General features: G+C 43.0%; 1 protein-coding gene across 1 annotated transcript in view; it reads left to right on the plus strand.

The window, feature by feature from the left end:
• ACTN2 (actinin alpha 2) overlaps nt 1–21,172 on the plus strand; it is a 77,512-nt gene that overhangs the window by 24,338 nt on the left and 32,002 nt on the right. Inside the window, exons 2-6 of the mRNA XM_029201013.1 lie at nt 10,385–10,499; nt 11,418–11,537; nt 12,420–12,506; nt 16,739–16,826; nt 18,600–18,678. Coding sequence (XP_029056846.1) covers nt 10,385–10,499; nt 11,418–11,537; nt 12,420–12,506; nt 16,739–16,826; nt 18,600–18,678 — 489 coding nt within the window. The remainder of the gene's footprint in view (nt 1–10,384; nt 10,500–11,417; nt 11,538–12,419; nt 12,507–16,738; nt 16,827–18,599; nt 18,679–21,172) is intronic.

Raw genomic sequence — 21,172 nt, forward strand, 5'->3', positions numbered from 1 at the left:
ATATATACACTACCAAACGTAAAATAGATAGCTAGTGGGAAGCAGCTGCATAGCACAGGGAGATCAGCTCCGTGCTTTGTGACCACCTAGAGGGGTGGGATAGGGAGGGTGGGAGGGAGACAGAAGAAGGAGGAGATATGGGGATATATGTATACGTATAGCTGATTCACTTTGTTATACGGCAGAAACTAACACAACATTGTAAAGCAATTATACTGCAATAAAGATGTTAAAAAAATTAAAAATAAAATGAAAAGAAAAGGAAAATAATAAGCCACAGGAGAGATGAGCTGACTTACCCACACCAGATGCTGAGCTGGTCACAGAGCCAGGCTTTGGATTTTAGGGTTGCTGTTTTTTAGGGACTGCTGAACTGAGCTGTTGCATGCCATGTTATGCAGCAGGATCTTGGAGACTAAGCAGAGATTTGTGGGTGGAGAAGAAAGGGCTGCCCACCGTGTCGTTAGCTGCCTGGTTATGCCAGTTATGAGAACAGGAGGGCCCCAAATGGGCTTCCGAGATATCTGGTAATTGATTGTAGCACATGCAGCATCCTTAGAAGGAACACTCTTCTACTTCCGTATTTCTTGCTTTGATTCAATTTTTTAAACGTCTGTAGTTGAGAAGTGTACTTGGGTGCTTGGTAACCTTGAAGGTTTGGAATGTTTTCCACATCAGATGATTGTTCAGCGTTCACTGTGCTGAACAGTCGGTGACAACTGTTGAGTGACTGCTGGGTCCAGAGAACTATCCTAATGTTAGTATAAACTCCAGCAGAAACACCATTTTATTTTTTGGCAATTTACATTAAAAACATTTTGGGGTGTTTTTTTTGTTTTGTTTTGGCAGTACGCGGGCCTCTCACTGTCGGGGCCTCTCCCGTTGCAGAGCACAGGCTCTGGACGCGCAGGCTCAGCGGCCATGGCTCACGGGCCCAGCCGCTCCGCAGCATGTGGGATCCCCCCGGACCGGGGCACGAACCCGCGTCCCCTGCATCGGCAGGTGGACTCTCAACCACTGCGCCACCAGGGAAGCCCCTGGTGTTTTTTTTTTTAATTGAAGTATAGTTGATTTACAGTGTTGTGCTAATTACTGCTGAACAGCAAAGTGATTCAGTTATACATATATATTCTTTTCCATTATGGTTTCTCATAGGATGTTGAATATAATAACCTGTGCTCTACAGTAGGACCTTGTTGTTTATCCATTCTGTGTATAATAGCTTAAGTCTGCTAATCCCAACCTCCCACTCCATCCCTCCTCCAACCCCCTCTCCCTTGGCAACCACCAGTCTGTTCTCTATGTCTGTGATCCTGAGAAACACCTTTTATTTAAAGATGGTTGAGTGTCTGAATCTTTCAGTTTAATCTTTCAGTTTGCTGATTTTTCTGATGTGATGCTGGAGTGGCCCATTTTTCTGGGCGTTGTGGCATTGTCCAGGCTCACCCAGTGCTATTCCCCCTGTGATTTGTGGGTCAGGGTCTTTCTGGCTGAGGGGTGGTGAAGCTTTGCGGTGAACCAGCACATCTGCTTCTGCCAGCCACATGGTTTGCAGGAATTTCTGCCCTCTCAAAGGAGCGGCTTCCTGCCCTTCAGGAGGGCAGTGTGTCCTTTCTTAAATGCTGGAGCTGCCCCCCTTCTCCCTTACAAAATGTGTGCATCTTTCTAGACACCTGCACCCCTGCCTTACTTTTTGAATATTTAAAAAGAACAAGGAAAGTGATTAGGAGGGATCCTGGCAAATTGAGAATTTGTGAAGTGGAAAAGAAGACACTGTTATAATGGTTATTGTAAATAGAAAAACAAGTGGAGCATTTTTAGAAAATCAACTTAACAGAGCTGTGGTTTTCAACAGTTTTTCATGGGAGGCTGTTCAGAGCCACTGCGATAATAGGTCGTGTGGCCCAGCTGATATCCAGGTTATCCTCCTGATAACCTTTTGAGTTGCTTCATTAAGTTGATCATGACAATTTTTTGGTAGCTGGGAAGGTGTCAGGACGTGAAGGACAAATAATTGCATGGTGTCGGAGTCAGAAATAGAATCCGAGTTTGAGCCATGACTGTGGGCGGGACTGGGCTCCACCTGCCCTCCCTGCTCCCTCTCAGGGACCACTGCCCCTGCTCACCTGGGGCTCAGTTGTCCCATCCATAGGATGCAGGCCAGGAATCGCCATGCTAGCCACTTGATGTCTTTACTCTCTGAGAACAGTAAGTGATAAGCAAACTCAAAATTGTAGAACACTCTGATGGTGCCCCAAACCTGTTTAGACCTGATAGACAATGCTGTTTTTCTTTTTTTTTGATGTATAGTTGATTTACAGTGTTGTGTTAATTTCTGCTATATAGCAAAGTGATTCAGCTACACACACACACATATATAGTTCTCTGTGCTAGACAGTAGGACCTTATTGTTAACCATTCTATATATAAAAGTTTGCATCTGTTAACCCCAGACTCCCAGTGACAATGCTGTTTTATAATTAGTGGATTTAAAAGCTGAAAATTGTTCGGACTTGCCTATCCTGAGCTTCATGCTGCAGGCTCTGCCCGAACGTCCCAGCCCTCAGTAAACCCTGTTCTATTTTGTTCAGAAACGCCCAGTGGCTGTAGTGAGTCTCCATGTTAGGAAATGTGACCTCTAATTAGTATTTTATGCAGTTATTATGAAAATAAAAGCTGGTTAACAGAGTATAAAAGAAATTGATAGCTGTTGTGTTGCCAGATTTTTGTTTGGAGAAAATGGAATAGTAAATTGAACAGGGATAGTCTTATAGGAGCCAGCCCAACCCTAGAGCCTTATTGCTAGAAGAATTAATAATTAACTGATGGTATGAGATGGACTCAAACTCAGAGGACCGTGTCAGATTCAGGATTGATCTTTTTGGTTCTTATTTGTGTCTCCAGGTGATAATCTTTTCCAGGTAGAGATGCAAACTTGTGTTATTTAAACAATATATATAATCACAGATATTACTCATTTTGATTAAAAGACCTTGTTTTCCCTTCTGCCTTTGGAATAGTCTACAATGTAGGTTGTTGTGTCTGTAGAATTAATTGACTTAATTAACTTATATAGAAACCAAATACGAATGCATAATGGTCAGTAACTCAAGCTTATCTCAATATTTCAGTGAGGACATAAGTGCTTTTTTTTTTCTTCTCCTCTGCACGGCATGTGGGATCTCAGTTCCCTGACCAGGGATCAAACCCGCGTCCCCTGCAGTGGAAGCGCAGAGTCCTAACCATTGGACCACCAGGGAAGTCCCGTTTTTTTAAATAAGTGCTTTTTTGCCATTAAGCACATTGTATTGATTGTCATGGCATATAATTTAACTTTCAGAAAGACAGTGGTCTTAGGATTCCTATGGACTTGGGGCTTTGCTAGTATGTTCTTCAAGGAAGAAGGTATGGCCTCTGAATGGGGGTAGCAATTCTTGCTAACAGATATTCCTGGAAAACTCCTCCAACTGACATTTTTCTTTCTTTTTTTTAATTTTTATTTTATATTGGAGTATAGTTGATTTACAATGTTGTGTTTCAGGTGTACAGCAAAGTGATTCAGTTATACGTATACATGTATCCATTCTTTTTTCAGATTCTTTCTCATATAGGTTATTACAGAATATTGAGTAGAGTTCCCTGTGCAATACAGTAGGTCCTTGTTGATCATCTATTTTATATATAGTAGTGTATCTATGTTAATCCCAAACTCCTAATTTACCCCTCCCCCCAGCCTTTCCTCTTTGGTAACCAGAAGTCTGTTCTCTATGTCTGTGAGTCTGTTTCTGTTTTGTAGATAAGTTCATTTGTATCATATTTTAGATTCCAGATATAAGTGATGTGATATTTGTCTTTTTCTTTCTGACTTACTTCACTTAGTATGATAATCTCTAGGTCCACCCATGTTGCTACAGATGGCATTATTTCATTCTCTTTTATGGCTGAGTAATATTCCATTGTATATATGTACCACATCTTCTTTATCCTTTATTCTGTTGATGGACATTTAGGCTGCTTCCGTGTGTTGGTTATTCCAACTGACATTTTTCTCAACCACCATGTTTCAGGGGTTGAAGAGCATTTTCTGGATCTCTTAGATTATGTTCAGGAAGATAACGGGGCAGTGACCGCTGATTGTTTTGAGTATCCTTCAGACTTATCCCAGGAAACAGAATACTATAAGTCATAGGCACATGGCCTTAACCCCCAGGCCCTCTTCCTCTGCTCCCTGTGTTTGGAGAGTTTCAGTACCACGACCAGAGAGGGTCCTGTATGAGCAGGGAGACCAGTCTGCACCCACAGGACTGTCCATCCTGGCCAGTGACTCATGGGTTATGATTCTGTATGTTTCAGGCAGAAATGCTAATATTTGCTCCCATTGCCTAAGGAATATACAAAGTGAGACAGTGACTCCCATGACTTTCCGTCTTTTCCTCTGTGACTTGAACACTTGTTCCCTTAGCTTTTTTTTTAATATATACATATATATTTATTTATTTTTATTGAAGTATAATTGATTTACAATGTTGTGTTAATTTCAGGTGTACAGCAGAGTGATTCAGTGATACATATATATCTATTTTTCAGATTCTTTTCCCTTAGAGGTTATTACAAAATATTGAGTATAGTTCCCTGTGCTATATAATAGATCCTTGTCGGTTACCTATTTTATATATAGTAGTGTGTATTTGTTAATCCCAAACTCCTAATTTATCCCTCCCCCCACCGTTTCCCCTTTGGTAACCGTAAGTTTGTTTTCTATGTCTGTTAGTCTACATCTGTTTTGTATATAAATTCATTTGTATCACTTTTTATTTTTAGATTTTACATGTAAGCAATATCATGATATTTGTCTTTCTCTGTCTGGCTTACTTCACTTAGTATGATCATCTCTAGGTCCATCATTCCCTTTGTCGTGCGCGTCTTTGAAGGGTGAGAAGGACTGGAAGCATCAGCCTTTCCTGTCTGCGGGTAGGCGGTTCATGCTTTCCCATCCTGGTTCTCTTTGTGTGGCTCTGAGAGGTTTTTTTCTTTTTTTTGTTTTTTGTTTGTTTGTTTTTTTGCGGTACGCGGGCCTCTCACTGTTGTGGCCTCTCCTGTTGCGGAGCACAGGCTCCGGACGTGCAGGCTCAGCGGCCATGGCTCATGGGCCCAGCCGCTCCGTGGCATGTGGGATCTTCCCGGACCGGGGCATGAACCCGCATCCCCTGCATCGGCAGGCGGACTCTCAACCACTGCGCCACCAGGGAAGCCCCTGAGAGTTTTTTTTATGTGCTTGTTTTCAAGATGCAAAAAGTGTATGTATTTATCACTAGGTGAACAGGGGCAGGGAAGAAGCTCTTCTCTAGGAGAGAGGTAGAGGAAGATTTGAGTTGGAAGCAAGGGAGGAGGTTGGAGGACCTCAGATGTGATGAGGCAGCTTCTGAGGTGAGCTTTGGGCTGGGGAGACGTTGGCCTCTTTCCTTGAGGGTCTCTGTCTGGTTTGTAACACCATGTCTTTATTTTTTTTTTTTTGCGGTACGCGGGCCTCTCACTGTTGTGGCCTCTCCCGTTGCGGAGCACAGGCTCTGGACGCGCAGGCTCAGCGGCCATGGCTCATAGGCCCAGCTGCTCCACGGCATGTGGGATCTTCCCGGACTGGGGCACGAACCCGCGTCCCCTGCATCGTCAGGCGGACTCTCAACCACTGCGCCACCAGGGAAGCCCAACACCATATCTTTTAAGAAAGGACACCTGCCTTCCTAATCTGGTTTGAACCAAGGAGCCTCCCTCCAAAACCACGTGGACCTACATTGGTTCCATTTGATTTCTCCCAGATTTAGTTCACAGGGAACTTAAAGATGCATGTTGCCATCAAAGAGCAAGAAAATCCACAAAGAAGTTTTTTTTTTTTAAATTAATTTATTTTGTTTTTGTCTGCACTGGGTCTTCTTTGCTGTGCACGGGCTTTCTCTAGTTGTGGCGAGCGGGGCATACTTTTTGTTGTGGTGCGAGGGCTTCTCATTGCAGTGGCTTCTCTTGTTGTGGAGCATGGGCTCTAGGCACGTGGGCTTCAGTAGTTGTGGCACACGGGCTCTAGAGCACAGGCTCAGTAGTTGTGGAGCACGGGCTTAGTTGGTCCGCGGCATGTGGGATCTTCCCGAACCAGGGCTCGAACCCGTGTCCCCTGCATTGGCAGGCAGATTCCCAACCACTGCGCCACCAGGGAAGTCCCCACAAAGAAGTCTTTTAGGTACAATATGTGGGATTTTGTTGCTGCTGTGATGGCTTTTGTTTTTATCTCCTCCACGATTAGCGGGATTTTCACAGAAGCGGAGGACAATGGGGAAGGCATAGGAACAGTCTCTGTAGGCCATGGTAATGGAAACTGTAAATAGAATGAAAATTAAACAGTCTAATAAAGCTTAAAATTCCTTTTCAGAGTGCACTGGCCTCTTTGCAAGCTATTATCACAGAGCCTTGGGGTCCTTTTTCGCATTTGAGTTGGTTAGTCACCACCTTTATTGGCTCTTCGGAATACTCATTAAAGAAAGCGAAACTTCATTAGGCTTAACTGACAAAATTGACCTGGTAGATTCAGTTCATTCTCTGGATTTGCACAACTAAATAATTACCTGTGGTAAGTTACCTTCATCACATGCATGCCTATAAAAAGGTGGTATCCAGGGGCTTCCCTGGTGGAGCTGTGGTTGAGAGTCTGCCTGCCGATGCGGGGGACACGGGTTCGCGCCCCGGTCTGGGAAGATCCCACATGCCATGGAGCGGCTGGGCCCGTGAGCCATGGCCACTGGGCCTGTGCATCTGGAGTCTGTGCTCTGCAACGGGAGAGACCACAACAGTGAGAGGCCCGTGTACGGCCAAAAAAAAAAGGTGGTATCCAGCAGATGTTCACAGTGTTCCATAGTGGGGGTCAGGAAACCTGCATTGATTTCATGAAAAGCTTTGGGGTTCTATCCAGAAGTGCTTCTGATACTTATATTATGAAGGGGCTTAAATAACATGGTAATAAGGTAATTTATACCGGCAATATTTGCCCTTTTTGTTTTTTTTTTTTCTTTTTGCGGTACACGGGCCTCTCACCGTTGCGTCCCCTCCCGTCGCGGAGCACAGGCTCCGGACGCGCAGGCTCAGTGGCCATGGCTCACGGGCGCAGCCGCTCTGCAGCATGCGGGATCCTCCCGGACCGGGGCACGAATCCGCGTCCCCTTCATCGGCAGGCGGGCTCCCAACCACTGCGGCACCAGGGAAACCCTGCCCATTTTTAATTAGAGTATAGATAAAGATAATTCAATAAATATTTTATATCACTGTATTTTTTCTCTGTCAGTTCCATAACCCACTGTGCTCTTGTGCCTTCCCCAAAAGCTTATGTATATGGTTAGTCTTGGTATTGTGAAAAAAAAGAAAAACAAACAGAAAACCTTTAAAGTAGTTTTGCTTGCTGAAAATGGGGCCTGGGAAGTTTTTCACTGTATGAACTTAGTTATCTGGAAGCAACCTAAATGTCCATCCAAGGAGCTAGTTAGAAAATAAAATGTGGTATAGTCCCGAGAGTGGAATACTATGCAGCCATAAAAAGGAATGCTCTTTGCTGATATTGAATGACCCTAGGTTATAGTTTTCTTAAAAAATGTAAAACAGCCAGGTGCAGAACAATGTGTATATTATGATTTGTGTTAAAGGGATAGAAAAAAGATGTGTGTGCCTTTGTGTTTACGTATGTATACAATATTGTTGAAGAGAAACACAAGACACTGAATCTCTTTGTTGTTCCCTCTGGGGGAGGGAACTCAGTGGCTGGAAACAGGAGTGAGAGGGAGGCTTTCCACTTTACGCCTTTTTGTACCACTTGAATTTTGAACCCGGGTAATAATAGACTCTTGTTAATAATCTTAGCTTCAAAAAACAAAATTTGATTATGTATAGTAGCACTGTCCAATAGAACTCTCTGTGATGCTGGAAGTGTTCCGTACACATCTGCACCATCCAGTACAGATGTGCTTGTACACATGTGGCTTTTGAACACTCGAAAGATGGCTTGTACAGCTGGGAAACTAAAATTTTAATTTCCTTTCATTATAATTAATTACATTTAAGTAGCCAAGTGTGGTTACTGGCTACCATATTGATTGGGTGCAGACCTAGAGTATATGACTTAGAGTATCTCTTCTGTTTAGACCTGACTAAAGTTTAGATGTGTTTTAGGAGAAATAACTATTAGTTTTGGCTCTCACAATAACATTTATTATTGGAAATCCAAGAAAATACCTATATTTTCTTTTTGTCCTAGAATTTAATGCCATCACATATTTCTTTTTCTTAAATTTATTTTATTGAAGTACAGTTGATTTACAGTGTTGTGTTTATTTCTGCGGTACAGCAAAGTGATTCAGTTATACATCTATATTCATTCTTTTTCATGTTCTTTTCCATTATGGTATATCACAGAATATTGAATATAGTTCCCTGTGCTATACAGTAGGACCTTTTTTTTTTTAACATCTTTATTGGAGTATAATCGCTTTACAATGGTGTATTAGTTTCTGCTTTATAACAAATTGAATCAGCTATACGTATACATATATCCCCATATCCCCTCCCTTTTGCGTCTCCCTCCCACCCTCCCTATCCCACCCCTCTAGGTGGTCACAAAGCACTGAGCTGATCTCCCTGTGCTATGCGGCTGCTTCCCACTAGCTATTTTACATTTGGTAGTGTATATATGTCCATGCTACTCTCTCACTTCATCCCAGAGTAGGACCTTGCTCTTTATCCATTCTCTATATAATAGTTTGCATCTGCTAACCCCAAACTCCCAATCCATCCCTCCCCCAGCTCCCTTCCCCCTTGACAACCAGAAGTCTGTTATCTGTATCTGTGAGTCTCTTTCTGTTTTGTAGATCAGTTCATTTGTGTCCTATTTTAGATTCTGCATGTAAGTGATATCATATGGTATTTGTCTTTCTCTTTCTGACTTACTTCACTTAGTATGATCATCTCCAGGTCCATCCATGTTGCTGCAAATACCATCACGTATTTCTTGAAATAAGTGCCCATCCGTCAGATTTGAAAATCCTTTTTATTACCCAGAAAAATCATTTTTATGGAAAACTGTGTCTTTTTGTAGTCTTACTTGGACAAACTGTATTTTTGAGAGGTTCATCTTCTCATCTATAACACAAACCCTGTTTGTCTGTCTCGCTGCAGCGTAACGTGCGGGCGCTTTGTTCCGGAGCCCAGCAGCTGTTGTGTGACAAGGGCACAGTTTGCATTCTTAGCCAGCAGCTGCCAGAAGCATTTCTAATCTGGTTTTGGCAGGAAATAGTGCACAAGTGGAAACCAAGTTAAAAGAAGTTTGAAAAATAAACAGAATGACTTTGGATGCCACTTAGTACAGAGTTCATCTTTCTGCTTGATATTGCCCTAGTTATTTGTTAACATGACTAGCCTCTGAGCCCTTCCAGGGCAGGGCTGTATCTAATTGTCTTTGAAATCCGGGGTCTAGCCCAGGACCTGGAATATGCCAGTAGGAGTTCATTATTATTGCTACTACTACTATTATTATTATTAATGATTGACTATACTGCAAATTTGTTTAATTGATTCAGTTACTAGCTTAAAACTGTTGTTCATCCAGGATAAACTAGTTGTAGGTAATTAGTGGGTACGGGTCCCTCTTCTCTTCCCCTTTCTACTGCACAATGCCGCCCACCCTCTGCTCTGAAGTATGACATTTTGAACATTCTTTAAGCATAATTTATTCATCCATTCTGCAAGCACGCTGATTTCTGTTGTATGCAGGGAATAAGCACATCCTAATTTCCTACAGAATAAGAGGTTTTCAGAAGGCAAAGGCATAGGTGTAAACATGGTATCTTTTTAAAAAAATTTTATTAGTTTTTTAATTGAAGTATAGTTGATTTACAATGTGTTAGTTTCAGGTATACAGCACAGTGATTCAGTTATATATATATATATATAATATATATATATATATTCTTTTCCCTTATAGGTTATTACAAAATATTGAGTGTAGTTCCCTGTGCTATACAGTAGGTCCTTGTTGGTTATCTATTTTATATATAGTAGTGTGTATATGTTAATCCCAAATGTGTTACCTTTCTAAACTGAAGGCAAAAATTCCTCAGGTGGTTAGACCCAAAAAATGATTTTTTTTTGTCTCTAAAGAGGAAAGTTTATTAAAATCTTACCTTCAGGGCTCAAATCATGCTTTCCATCCAATTCGGTCTGCTTTCTCTCAAAGGTCCAGGATGCCCCAGCCTCCTGTTCTCCCCACGATGTGTAAGATGTCAGGCATGGTCCATGTGGAGGGGCTCTGAGTGCTGATGGGGCTGTGCTCAGCACTGTTTGCTTCTCGTTGCAGACCTTCACTGCCTGGTGTAACTCCCACCTCAGAAAAGCTGGCACTCAGATCGAAAACATCGAGGAAGACTTCCGGAATGGCCTTAAGCTCATGCTGCTTTTGGAAGTCATCTCAGGTGAGTCTTAAACATTTTTCATACGTGTTATACCCAATCTTACATGTACTTCTATGTCTGAGCAGTAGATACGCATCTGTTTTTTTTTGTTTGTTTGTTTTTTTAAAAAAAGCTCCCTTTGAACCTGGCTGGGGGAGATGGTATTATTGGCAAAGCAAACCTTTCCAAAGAGCAGTCTGCCTGGAGTTATTTTTCTGTTCTAAAAAAGGAGTGAATTCTGTTTAAAATTGACTTATTAAAATCATGTTTCTACCACCCACTTCAAAACAGAATAAGAGAAGAGAAAATGACATTTATATGACTGCCTACCAGGCTGCCCTCTCCACTAAGTCCAGCTAGTGTGTATTCCAGAAATTGTCTTTCATGCCGAAGGCCAGTGTACACGTTGGCTTAACTCTGAAAACAGGAGTTAAAGTCCCAGAGGGGTTATCCTTTGCCCTGAATTTCAGCTGGCTGGTTTAGACTGTGGACTGGAGAGTGGATCAGGCTTAATTAAAGAGGTGTGAGTGGGAAGGATGAGGGCAGGGTGGCCCTGATCCAGGTATCTTCGTAACTCCACATCTGAGATGAGCCCTGTGATTTGAACGAAGCTCCCTGACTTTCTCCCACAGCTGGTCAGCACCTCTGAATGCTGCAGGGGCACCAACCAGCTTCTTTCTTACTCATTCGTACTTTGGCTCAAAGACCAAACCGGACTCTCCCAGCAAATCTGAAAAGCATATGGCCTTAATAGCACAGCTCCCCTCTGGTCCATTTGACCTTGAAAGTACTGTGATTTACAGAAACCGAGAACACATAAGGAACAGTCAAATAATGATTCCCATTTAAGGAGGGCACGGACTCTGAATTTTGGCATCTTGATTCTGCATCAAAGGTCTCCTTTCTCTGTGTCTACATGATTCTTTCTTCATCCAACAGGGGAAAGGCTGCCCAAACCTGACCGAGGAAAAATGCGATTCCACAAAATCGCTAACGTCAACAAAGCCTTGGATTACATAGCCAGCAAAGGCGTGAAGCTGGTGTCCATCGGGGCGGAAGGTAAATGGGGTGTGATGCGAATGACCCTGACCGCGCACAGACCTCCCCGTGGGGCAGTGGGCCTGCAGCTGGATGCCTGCTTCCCTCCCCTCTTCCTTCCCCCCATCTCCTGTTCAGCCTCTCTTGACAGGCTCCCCACAGGCACCATGAACGGGAGACAAGGCTCTAGGATCATTTGTACAGAATAGAGTCAAGGGAGTTCCCTGGTGGTCCAGCAGTTAAGACTCTGAGCTTCCACTGCAGGGGCCGCAGGTTCGATCCCTGGTTGGGGAACTAAGATCACACATGCTGCATGGTGTGGCCAAAAAAACGGAGTCAAATATCATGCTGTCTTTTTCAAACTGATCATCCAAATGAGAAAGAACTTGTACATCCCAGTGACTCTTAATAAGAACTAGTAGGAAGGATCTCCATTCTCTGTGGGAGATTGGGAGTCCGGGTGAGTCTGGCAGGAGCTGAGACTGCCCTGCCTCTCATTCTTTACAACTGAGCCCGAGAACCTGCCGACTGGGGAGCTCGGGAAGAGGGATCAGGGTAAAGATGACCCAGTGTTCTCTCTGTTTGATTATTTAGAACCTTGGCTCATCTAGTCTGTAAACCTTGGAAACCCCTGGGTTGTTTTCAGTGACTTTGCATATGCAAGCTTTGTGTTCATTATTAACTCATAACTCATTTAAACTGTAGACATTTGGTTATGAATACCACATTTATAACTAGACACGCTGCGACACTTACACAAACAGAAACTGGTCTTTGCATATGTATATCTTCCAGTAGCTCTGAAGTCAAAACTTTACAGGAGACTCATAACTTATAGGAAAACTTTATGTGCTGATTATGTTATCTTTACCCTCACTTGTTGCTGTTTCTTCTTACCTAAAGAAATTGTTGATGGCAACGTGAAGATGACGCTGGGTATGATCTGGACCATCATCCTGCGCTTTGCTATTCAGGATATTTCCGTTGAAGGTAAAGGACAGGGTTAAAAACCTGATCGTATTAAGATACTTAGTGTAATTTGTAAATTGAGCTGATGAAGTTGAGTTTGGATAGGCTTTTGTAAAATTGAACAATCACTGACAGGATTGAATGAAAGATACGCGACTTGGGTTTTCACAAATTTTCTATTTGTATGAGAAAAAGACCCCAGCAGTGCTGTTTCATTCATGGGGTTGGAATCATTTTGGAAAAGATGAGTACATGTTCAGAACAGAAGTCGCTTTTTAAAATGAGCATTTTTTGAGCTTCTTTATTGCTTATTATACTAGTAGGTTCACGACTATAACAGTTCTTTAGACTTAGATCTTGAAACACTTGAAACACTTTCCTTCAAGTGCTGAAAGATAATCGATTGAAATCTGAGTTTGTTCATTTGTTCTTTCTTTTTTTCTCTCTCTCCCCTCCCTCTCTCCCTCCCCCCTCTTTTTTTAAACAAAATATCTATTGTCATTGTGTCTTTTGGCCCAATAACTGTTCCATCATTGTAACATAACCCTCATCCTCAGCACTGCCACTGGAGATGCAGATCTTCAGTCTTTTACGCCCACCGCACTCCAAAATATTTTGATGAATTCAACACTGTCAAAAGTGTCAAATTGACATTCTTAAAATTAGAACTTGGCCTATTTAGCACTCAAATCACAAAAGGTATAGCTGCAGAACATACTAAGACTTCCCTGGTGGCACAGTGGTTAAAACTCTGCGCTCCCAATGCAGGGGGCCTGGTTTCGTTCCCTGGTCAGGGAACTAGATCCTACATGCATGCTGCAACTAAGAGTTCGCATGCCACAACTAAGACCCAGCACAGCCAAATAAATAAATAAATATGAAAAAAAGAACGTACTTAAGGGTGGTCTGACTTATCCAACCAGGCAGTCTCCTCTAACTTTGTCACCTAGAAGGCAACCACGCACCCAAATGGTCAGGCCTGGGAGTGTGGTTCATAATTCTGTCCAGGAATTTACTTATGCCCTCTAAAAATCAAACTAAGATATAATGATATTAAAACCTCAAGAATTCAGGCTCAGAAATAACAGCCAGCTCGAATTCATGAAGAGTCTGAATTTGAAAACTTTCATACAATGTACTCTTATTAAAGTATGTTTCTTTCATGCTAGTGAAAATAATAATCTGCTTTTTAAAAGTTCCTGCTTTATTAAAAAAGAATAGTTTGTAATCATTTAATCAGTTTTATATACTTCGGCATTTAAATATTTAAGCAGTTGAGCCCACTTGATAGAACAAATACTATTTTTTAAAAATCTTGTTCATACCACTGCATTTGCTACACTAGCAAATCCTTTTCCCACAAATATTACAGAGGTGAGCTTGACCTCAGGTTTTCTTCTGATTGGTTACAGATTTCAAATTGTGATAATACTAATTGAAAACTTAATTCTATTTCAAATGTAACTATGAATGGTGTGATCCATTAGAGGTTCCCCAATTTATTATCTGTGTGCTCAAGATAAGATAATCAAAGCATAGTATTTCATAAAACATCATGATAGAAAGATATACTAATCTGCTCTTCAAAAGACTAAGAAATAAACATTCAAAAGTGTGATGTCACTGACAAGGTGCTTAAATCTCTTCAAGCAGATGAAGTTAGTTTGCTAACTTATATTTTTATTTGTTTTACTTCCGTGGGGTCATTTCTTAACAACCTCACTTAATTTCTGTAAATCTACAGAAAAATTTTCTAATTTATTTTGGTGATGTATATTATGTAGGAAAATGACATTGTTATTAAACTGAATTCTTTGAGGAGCCAGTCTCCGTCAACAGAATGATGGACCTCTTCGAAGAAGGGAAATGAGAGATTGACATCCGTGTTGGTGAGGGCAGTGCAGAGATGCCCAAGTAGATGGGGCTTCTTGGTGCATCCTATGGTTTTTCATGATGGAATAACCAATGACATTACCTATTTATGACATGCTTTTTATATCCACCATCAGGGTTCTGTGTGTGGACTTCTCAGGTTTAACCTACACCTGCGGGGGCAGGGCGGAGGTACCACAGTCATGTACTATTTGGCACAGGCTTGTAACCTTTTGCTGAATGCCTCAGAATGGACTTGGGGTGGGAGAGAGTCAGCTTTGTTAGAGTAGCCAATTCAATAAGGAAAAAACTTTGTTCAACATTCATAGCATAAGAGTGCTCAGACGTATTCAGAAAGAATTAAGTGAAACTCAATGACTTATAAATCTAAGCTTAAGTGGCAGTTGTAAGCTTGTATTGATCTACTTGACGCCTGTTTACTTTTCTAATCTAAGTGCCATTTAAACTTTATAAAAAAGTTTGGATTATTTCCTCCTGTTATACTTCTTCTTACTAATTCTGTTCGCCAGGACCCCAAAGGCAGGCAGTTGTGTGTATAGCAGAACAGCTGGGTATGGAGTTTCATATTTCGATATCTATACCAGTTAATATTTTAATAAAGTCTTAGAACTTTCAGTCGTTTTCCTTAATAGGAATTTGGTAGATAAGAGACATGATCAGGAATCATTCAAATTATTCTTAGAGCATGTGGAAGTTTGCGAGGGGCGGGGTGGGTATTTCATATGGGTTATGGGTCAAAGAAAAATCTGAACTAGAAGTGGAGAATTTAGATAAATAATTACAGAATACTTACTTTGATTTGAAAAAATCAACTTAAGCTCTTACTGAAATGGAAGGCCAGGTCCCAATGTTGGTTAGGAGTCCACATGTTCATAGGAGCTTTCTAAATTGTTAAGATTGTTAAGATGTAAATACAAGCAGAATCCCAGTTATGTAAGTGGCTTTGAGGAGCTGTTTGGATGTATAAAACTTTGGGTCAAGCAAGTGCCAAGATGTGCCAAGATGGTGTTAGAAGTTGTCTTAGTCTGTTCAGGCTGCCATACAAAATACCATAGACTGAGTAGCTTAAACAACAGAAATTAATTTTCTCACAGTTCTGGAGCCTGGAAGATCAAGATCAGGGTGCCAGCATAGTTAGTCTCTGGTGAGCGCTCTCTTCTTGGCTTGTAGATGGCTGCCTTTTCTCTGTGTCCTCACACGGCAGAGAAAGAAAGGGAAGGGAGAAGGAGAGTGGAGGGAAGAGAGAGAGAGGGAGAGGGAGAGAGAGAGAGACTGAGCAAGCACTCTGCTGTCTCTTCTTATAAGGGCACTAATTCCATCATGAGGGCCCCACCCTCACAACCTCATCTAACCCTAATTACCTCCCAAAGGCTCCATATCTAAATATCATCACATTGGGGGTTAGGGCTTCAGTCTATGAATTTTCGGGGGACACAGACATTCCATCCATAGCAGAAATGCAAGAGATTTGTTGGGGGAAATGCCTGTGGAGGATAAGGGTGGGGAGAAGCAGGAGATGGCAGAGCCCCTTCAGGCATAGCGCCTGGCTGACACCCGTGCTGGGGAAGGAAGAGCTTGAGAAAGAAGAATCTCATTCTGCAAAGTGGTCCTCAAGCAGGGTCAGCGGGCCAATGGGGAGTTCTTCAGCCTCAGTTGCTCTCAGAGGAGTCCCATGTGTGGCAGGAATGGCCCAGCTCTGGTGCCCCTCCCTCACTCAGTCTGTGGCTGGAGTAGCCCTGAAGAAGTGTGGCCTCTGGGGAATGCAGGGGAGGATTCAGAGTGTGGCAGCTGGGACATCAGTTCTGTCCTGTGTTCCCTGCAGCAGGACATCTGAGCAGCACGTCTTCATGGCTGCCACAGGGGTGGTTGCTTTCTTAACTTGGTCAGAACCCAAGTGGCCAAACTTGGAATTTGCCAATAAAAGCCTTCAAGTATTTTAAAATCACTGGGTAAGGGAATACATTTCAGACACAGTGGCATCTGTGAATTCCAGTTACCTAAGAATATAAATTATAATTGAGATAAATGACAGGATAGTTAGGTCATAAATTATGCACATTAAAACAAATTTTCATCCGAAAGGTACGTTAGCAGTAACCCTGAAGTCCAGTTTTGTATTCATCATGTCATAACTTGCTGTAGCTCCTGCACTGTCCTTTTCAAGTCCCTTCAAGTGGCCTCAGAAGTCAGTCCCTGGGAGCAGGGTTCCAGCTCCATCCTCTTGCAGAGACTGGAGAAGAGAGGTTGCCTTTGGCATTGGCCCCCTGGGAGGTCTCTTTAGCAAGTGACTAGAAGTTGGGTGAGTGAGCAGTGAGGGTGAGTGTTTCCCTGTGGACACTTTTTCTTGGCTGTCATTACAGAAACCTCTGCCAAAGAAGGTCTGCTGCTTTGGTGTCAAAGGAAGACCGCTCCTTATAGAAATGTGAACATTCAGAACTTCCACACCAGGTGCGCAACCAGGGCCCTGGGGTCCTGGTATTCTCTTTGGAATCCGGGTTGGCAGGGAGAACAATGTTTATTTACTCCTGTGTCTCCTCCTGTCTGACACGCGTTTTCTGTATGTAGTAGAGCTCAGGCTCTAGAATGATTGATGTTTAGGGTCTCTCAGGGGAAAACGTTGGATTAAGGTTTGGGAGGCTGGCACTGTTTATAAGTGAGTGTCATGCAGGGATGCGGCAGGGATGGATTCTCGGTGACAAGGAGACACCGTAGCAGGGTCTGCGTATCCTACATACGAGCTCCACCCCGTCCCTCCTCTCTGTCGTGCCCCAAAGATGCTTCATCAGTGAGCTTTGTAAGCTGGGATTGGAGAGAAGTAGGCAAATCATGTTTGAAAAACCGTAGGGAACTGGATGAAGGAAATCCAGATATAGCCTCAGAGCATGATATTGTCCCTTGCTGCAGTCTTTTTCTCGCGCAGATCTTTTGTCAGGTGTTTATATTTTCTCCCTCTGTGTGGTGGGTTACCCGTGAATATAAATGGGTCCCTGGCCCCCATAGATCAGAGAAAGGAAATGAAGGATATGGGGCTTCGCTGGTGGCGCAGTGGTTGAGAGTCCGTCTGCCGATGCAGGGGACGCGGGTTCGTGCCCCGGTCCGGGAAGATCCCACATGCCGCGGAGCGGCTGGGCCCGTGAGTCCGGAGCCTGTGCTTCTCAACGGGAGGGGCCCCAACAGCGAGAGGCGGGCGTAGTGCAAAAAAAAAAAAAGAAATGAAGAATATGGACGAGCTACCAGGACAGACTGGGGAGGTTATCTAGGTAGATAAGTATTATTAGGCCCTGAGCCACGCCCTGAGTGCACACAGGTGAGGAGGAGGCTTCCTGTTCGTACATCACATGCCATCGGGGTGTGGGACCTGCTGGGTGAATGTCTCAGGGCCCAGCCTGGCCTCCCACTCACCTTCTTGCTTTTCTTCTTCTGGCCCAAGATGGGCCCGAGCCCTTCGACAGTGTGGCCCCAGGGGCCTCCTTCTTCCCCGACCCTTCGAGGCACAGGCTCCTGGCCTTCAGTGAACCCGCCGCTCATTACTTGGGAGCTCGTAGCCTGGGGGTGTCTGGGAACAGTGAGCGCTGGTGTCTCTGGGCAGACAGACTGGAAATCCAAACCCTCCCTGCTAAGTCCCTCAGCTGCTTACACGTCTTTGCCTTTAAAAGAAGAAATCCAAAACAAAAAGGAACCTTATGAAGAAAGATAGAGGAGAACCGGGGAGTACTGAGTATACTAAGGAGTGTGCTCTTGGAGGAAAGTGTGTCCTGGGCATTTCTGGGTGGATGTCCTTGTGTCTGTCTGTTGGGCAGACTCTGGGGGTCAGGTCTAGAATGGAGACTTGGAGAAGAGAGGAGAAAGCCGGGCCTGCTGGGCACTGAGGGAGGTGGGGGACAGTAGGGGGCATCTTCCCTCCAGTCCCTGCCAGTTCTCCCAGCACAGCACGGACCGGGACAGGACACTGCGGGGGTGGGGGGGAGGTTAGGGGGAGTCCCCGGCAAGGCTGGGCCTGAAGCTGTAGATGGAAAGGAGACTGGTAGGGGGGTGGCAGACCCTGGGAGGGAGGCGAGAGTCCAGGGAAGGGGCCAGGGTGTCACTGGGTGGGGGAGGGAGGGAGGTACCTGGGGCCCCAGGTCCGAGATTTCAGGCCAACGTCTGACCAAGGTCAGCCCCTTGCTGCTGCCTGTCCATTAACCCGTGTTCCTGTTCCTCCCGACCGTGACCGTCGTGCAGCTGGAAAGACGGCCTTGGACTCTGTGCGCTCATCCACAGACACCGGCCCGACCTCATTGACTACTCAAAGCTGAACAAGGTCATTTGCGGGGCCCGGCATGCTGTGTCCGCCCTGCCCCCAGCATGTCGTCCTGGAAGTGAGCCCATTGGCATTGAACTCACACCGACACCTAGGCTGCTGCCAGCATGCCCTCCCAGCTAGCCTGGCACGGGATGAAAACAGGAAGGGTGGCGGGAAAATACTCACCTGTTACAATTAGGGCAGGACAAGACCCAAAGCCAAGTCACCTTTTTGCCCACATTATGATATGTTTGTTGATTTGGCTTGATTTCCTACGAAAGCTTTTACACGTGTTTCTCAGAGATTTTACATTCCCAGGTTGTAAATATGAGAAGTGAAGTGTCTGTTTTGCTGCAGGGCGGGCGGGCGGTGGGGAGAAAGGTTCAAATACCCCAAACCTTCTTTTTAAATTCCTCTTACCTTTTCTGAAGGATTTAGTTGCTGACATATTTACTTAGAGTTGATTAACTTGTTTCTCACACAAGGGATGCTTATCTTGCTATTGATACGAGGTATTAGTTGCACCCTTAGAAAAGAAGTTTGGGGGATTTTTTTTTCTCTCTCTCTTTTCAGAAAATTCAACTTAGGGAACTTATGTTTTCAGCTGAGGAAACTTTCATTCTCCCTTTAAGCTTAAGCTTTATTGTGCTTAAGTTTCAAATCGTCTGCACATTCTTTCTTTAAAAGTAGTTTGCACATGTGATCTGTGATGGAGAAAAGAAATCCTGGCCCCTTCTAAATCTTGTGGTGGACAATCCATCTGTCCTAGAAATAATGCCGTGTGAAGACTTAAGATGGAAAGTGTTGCCCGCCCCATGACCATTCCTGCCAGGAATAGTGGGGCACATTTCCTCTGGTTGCTGGTGTGCTTCCTTGGCCGTGCACCTTGTGTCGCTGTGTTTGGTGTGGAATCCGGTCCTGCTGCATGCTGCCCTCCCCGTGTGGCACAGGGGGTAGTAGGAAGAGTGTCCTGGCTTTTGCCACCTTTGCAGTTGTCACGTGCTCACCACCCTTCCCCTGGCCTCTCTCCACTGACGACAGGATAGCACACGAAAAATGTACTTGTATCCTGAAGATGAGAGCTGCCGTACACGAATGGAAGGTTGCCTAAGGGAACGGGGCAGCCAGAGTTGCTCAACTTCCCCAAGCATATATTCTCATCCCTGAGTTATTTTGAAACGTTTCAAACATAGAGACGGTGTATATTTTTTTCAGTTACTCTTTATCTCATTTGCAGAATGAAGGGATTATACTAGATAGACCTCATTTCATTAGCAGTTTATAACGGTCAGTTTCTATTACAAAAGGTCAACAGACGGGGTAATTGGCCACCTATGATGGGTGGAAAAATGATAATAATTAACCATAGCAGTGAATACTTCTATAGCTCTAGATTAGACACTGTTAATAAATAAGTATATATGTTTATTGTATATATGTATTAATATGTGTTACATATGTGGATATTACATATATTAACATTTTATATACATATATGTATGTTAATATTAATACATATATTTTATGTATGGTATACATACACAGTCATTCAATCTTCAAAATGTACAGTAAACTATATAATATCATGCATCTATAAAGGAGGTACTAATTATCCCAGTTTTACAGATGAAGAAGGGAGGAATTCTTTAATCTTCCCAGGGTCACATACCAGTAGCTGAGCCAAGAAAACACTTAATTGCTACATTTTATCTAAGTTACAGTGTAAGTGAGATAGCTTTCACAAAGACTCAGAATCATTACTCTGTTTTTAATGCTGAAAATTTTCTTATATATTAAGAACAAAAAGAAACTTTTACTCAGCTATTTGGTTTTCTAAACATTTGCATAAAATATGCAGGTAAGACTCACCTTATTATATGGCTGCTTTTAGTGAAATGATTATATGCTTTGTTAAAATAACATGGAGTTGAAGAAACATTTTGCCTGAAATGATAGTAAACTCCGAGAGGCCAGGAAGCTTGCTTTGGTTTCTTCCTTGAGCACCGAATGTTTTTGAAGCCTCTATGTTTTAGATGTTTCACTGTATTAAAATGATTGTGCTTATTGCAAATCATTGCAGTTTCTGAAATGTTTAAATGGCTTTGATGTTAAAATTCATTACAGTCATCCCTGTACTAACACTACTTTTCATTTTGATTTTTCTGTCTTACATACCCCCATCCCATTTCAGATTCACAATTCTTAATCTCTTTAGAAGATTAAAACAGGAAATGTTAAATACCTCTTTTAATTTTTCAGTATTTCACTTACACACCTCTGGTTCAATGTATTTTGTTACGTTACGTATATATTTAACCAGCTTTACCGTGGAAGACAAACGCAATCGGATGAACAAAAATTTCTTCACAATTTTCTTTTATAATGTTAAGTTTCTTTCATTTCTTGTGGTCTTTAACATCCTAGAAACCTAACTTTTGCTCTTTGTAGCCATCTTGTAATATTCTTTAGTGACCTAAAAGTTTCACCTAAACATGCTGAAAGCAGCGTGTTT

Source organism: Monodon monoceros, unplaced genomic scaffold (assembly GCF_005190385.1).
Source record: "Monodon monoceros isolate NGI ecotype Baffin Bay Population unplaced genomic scaffold, NGI_Narwhal_1 Super_Scaffold_4, whole genome shotgun sequence".
NCBI classification, from domain to species: Eukaryota; Metazoa; Chordata; class Mammalia; order Artiodactyla; family Monodontidae; genus Monodon; species Monodon monoceros.